General features: G+C 55.0%; 1 protein-coding gene across 1 annotated transcript in view; it reads left to right on the plus strand.

The window, feature by feature from the left end:
• TEX264 (testis expressed 264) overlaps positions 1 to 1,715 on the plus strand; it is a 34,925-nt gene that overhangs the window by 4,070 nt on the left and 29,140 nt on the right. Inside the window, 1 exon segment of the mRNA XM_010186372.1 lies at positions 1,645 to 1,713. Within this exon segment, the coding sequence (XP_010184674.1) occupies positions 1,645 to 1,713 (69 nt within the window).

Raw genomic sequence — 1,715 nt, forward strand, 5'->3', positions numbered from 1 at the left:
GGCACGTGCTAGGGCCATTTGCCTGCAGTCCACACGTTCACATGCACAGCGACCAGCCTGTGCCCAGGCCTTGGATGGATGTGGCCAAAACGCTCTCGGAATGCAGAAATGGGGTTTGCTCCCATCAGCAAAACTGACGAATAGGTTGACTAATAATTTCCAGAACTTCTCTGTCAGGGCCCACGGGAGAGCAGAGGCTTTAATCAGCACCTGCCCACCCCGAAAGGACAGAGTGAACTGTCTTTGCTCAGGGCATAAATGGAGATAGCATGTTTAAAGGATTTTAATCTAGGTTTCCCTTATCTCCTAGCTTCATCTGGGCTTTTTCCCGTGGATGCCTTTTACTGCTGCCTCTTGCTCTCCTTGGGGTGGATCTTCTTCCCTGCTCCACAGCAGTAACTCTGGGCACAGCCCTGTCTGCAGCTCCCTCTTGCAGCACAGGAGGGCAAGAGCGAGCCATCAGGCACTCCAGTCCCCAGCCTGCTGCTGCTGCTGCTTCTGACAGCTCCTGAGTTGTCTTCCTTCCTATTTGCACCTGCTTGTGTTTCACCTCCGGGATTGCCCCGCCATGCAATGTTAAAAGGGTCTTTAAGGGAGAAGGAGGGCAAGGAGTGCAAGGTGGAGTAGTTATGCTGCAGAAGGAGACACTGCTGAGCTCTAGCAGAGGCAAAGGTAGGGATGAGATTGGGGAGTGCGGCAGTTGCTTGGATCCCCTGTCCCCTGCCACGTTCCTGCCTAGTGCCGTGGGTAGATGTGAACTCAGTGGTGGGAATTTGTTAAAAGCCAGGAATGAGAACTGCAGCCTGAGTTAGCTTTGGTGTGGAGATGGCTGGAGTCCCGTGGACCATCACTGTGCTGGGAGCAGAGCCTTGAGCACCCGCCTTGCTGCGCTGGGAGCCTGCAGTCTCGTGTCTTAATGGGAGGTATCCCCAGATCTGTAAAGAGAGCATGTTTTATGTTTTGCGTGTTGTTGGTTTCTAGGATGGAAGGGAATGTGTTTCTCTTCATGTTGCTACAAACAGCTCGGTGACTGCATGCAAGTCTTATATGCCTCGGTTTCCCCACCTGTGAGACTGCGCTGTACTGATTGTGCCTGCATAGGAGTGACCCGGCAGCCTCTGGATTTCTGTCCGACGTTGTGCTGGTGACCTGTGCTGGATGGACACGTGTCCAGGTGGCTGATGAGGGCAGGAGCCCCTGCAGGGCAACCTCCTTGGGGGTGCGATGGGGCAAGCCAGACAGGTTGTGGTCACATCTCTTTTAGCACCCGTTGAGTCACAGGGATGTCCTGCAGGTGGGGATGGCGGTGAGCACGTCTCAACAGTCGGGTCTGTGACAAGAAGGAGAAACAGTTTCAGCAGTGGCTGTCACCCAAGGCGGGTTTGAGTGAGCAGCCCGCTGGGGTTTAGTTCTCTGCTGTGAGTCCTTTTGCCCTCCAAAGGGGAGCAGTTCCTTCTCCACTGGGCTGTGAGCGTGGACAGTCTGGGCATGGGTCAGTCTTGGTCTTAGGAGTGGACACCTGGTTTGGTGTGCCCGATCATGCTGGGCCGTCGCATTTACCCTGATTCGGGTTGGTCTCCTGCCTCCACGCTCATCGGGTGGAGGTCTCTCTTCTAAAGCCATCTGTCTGTCCCCCTTGACCAGGTGTCTCCAGAGAAGTGCCGCTTCGCCATAGGCCGAATCCTGAGTGAGGGAGACGCAAAGCCATCGGAAGA

Source organism: Mesitornis unicolor, unplaced genomic scaffold (genome assembly GCF_000695765.1).
Source record: "Mesitornis unicolor isolate BGI_N332 unplaced genomic scaffold, ASM69576v1 scaffold12406, whole genome shotgun sequence".
Lineage (NCBI taxonomy): Eukaryota > Metazoa > Chordata > Aves > Mesitornithiformes > Mesitornithidae > Mesitornis > Mesitornis unicolor.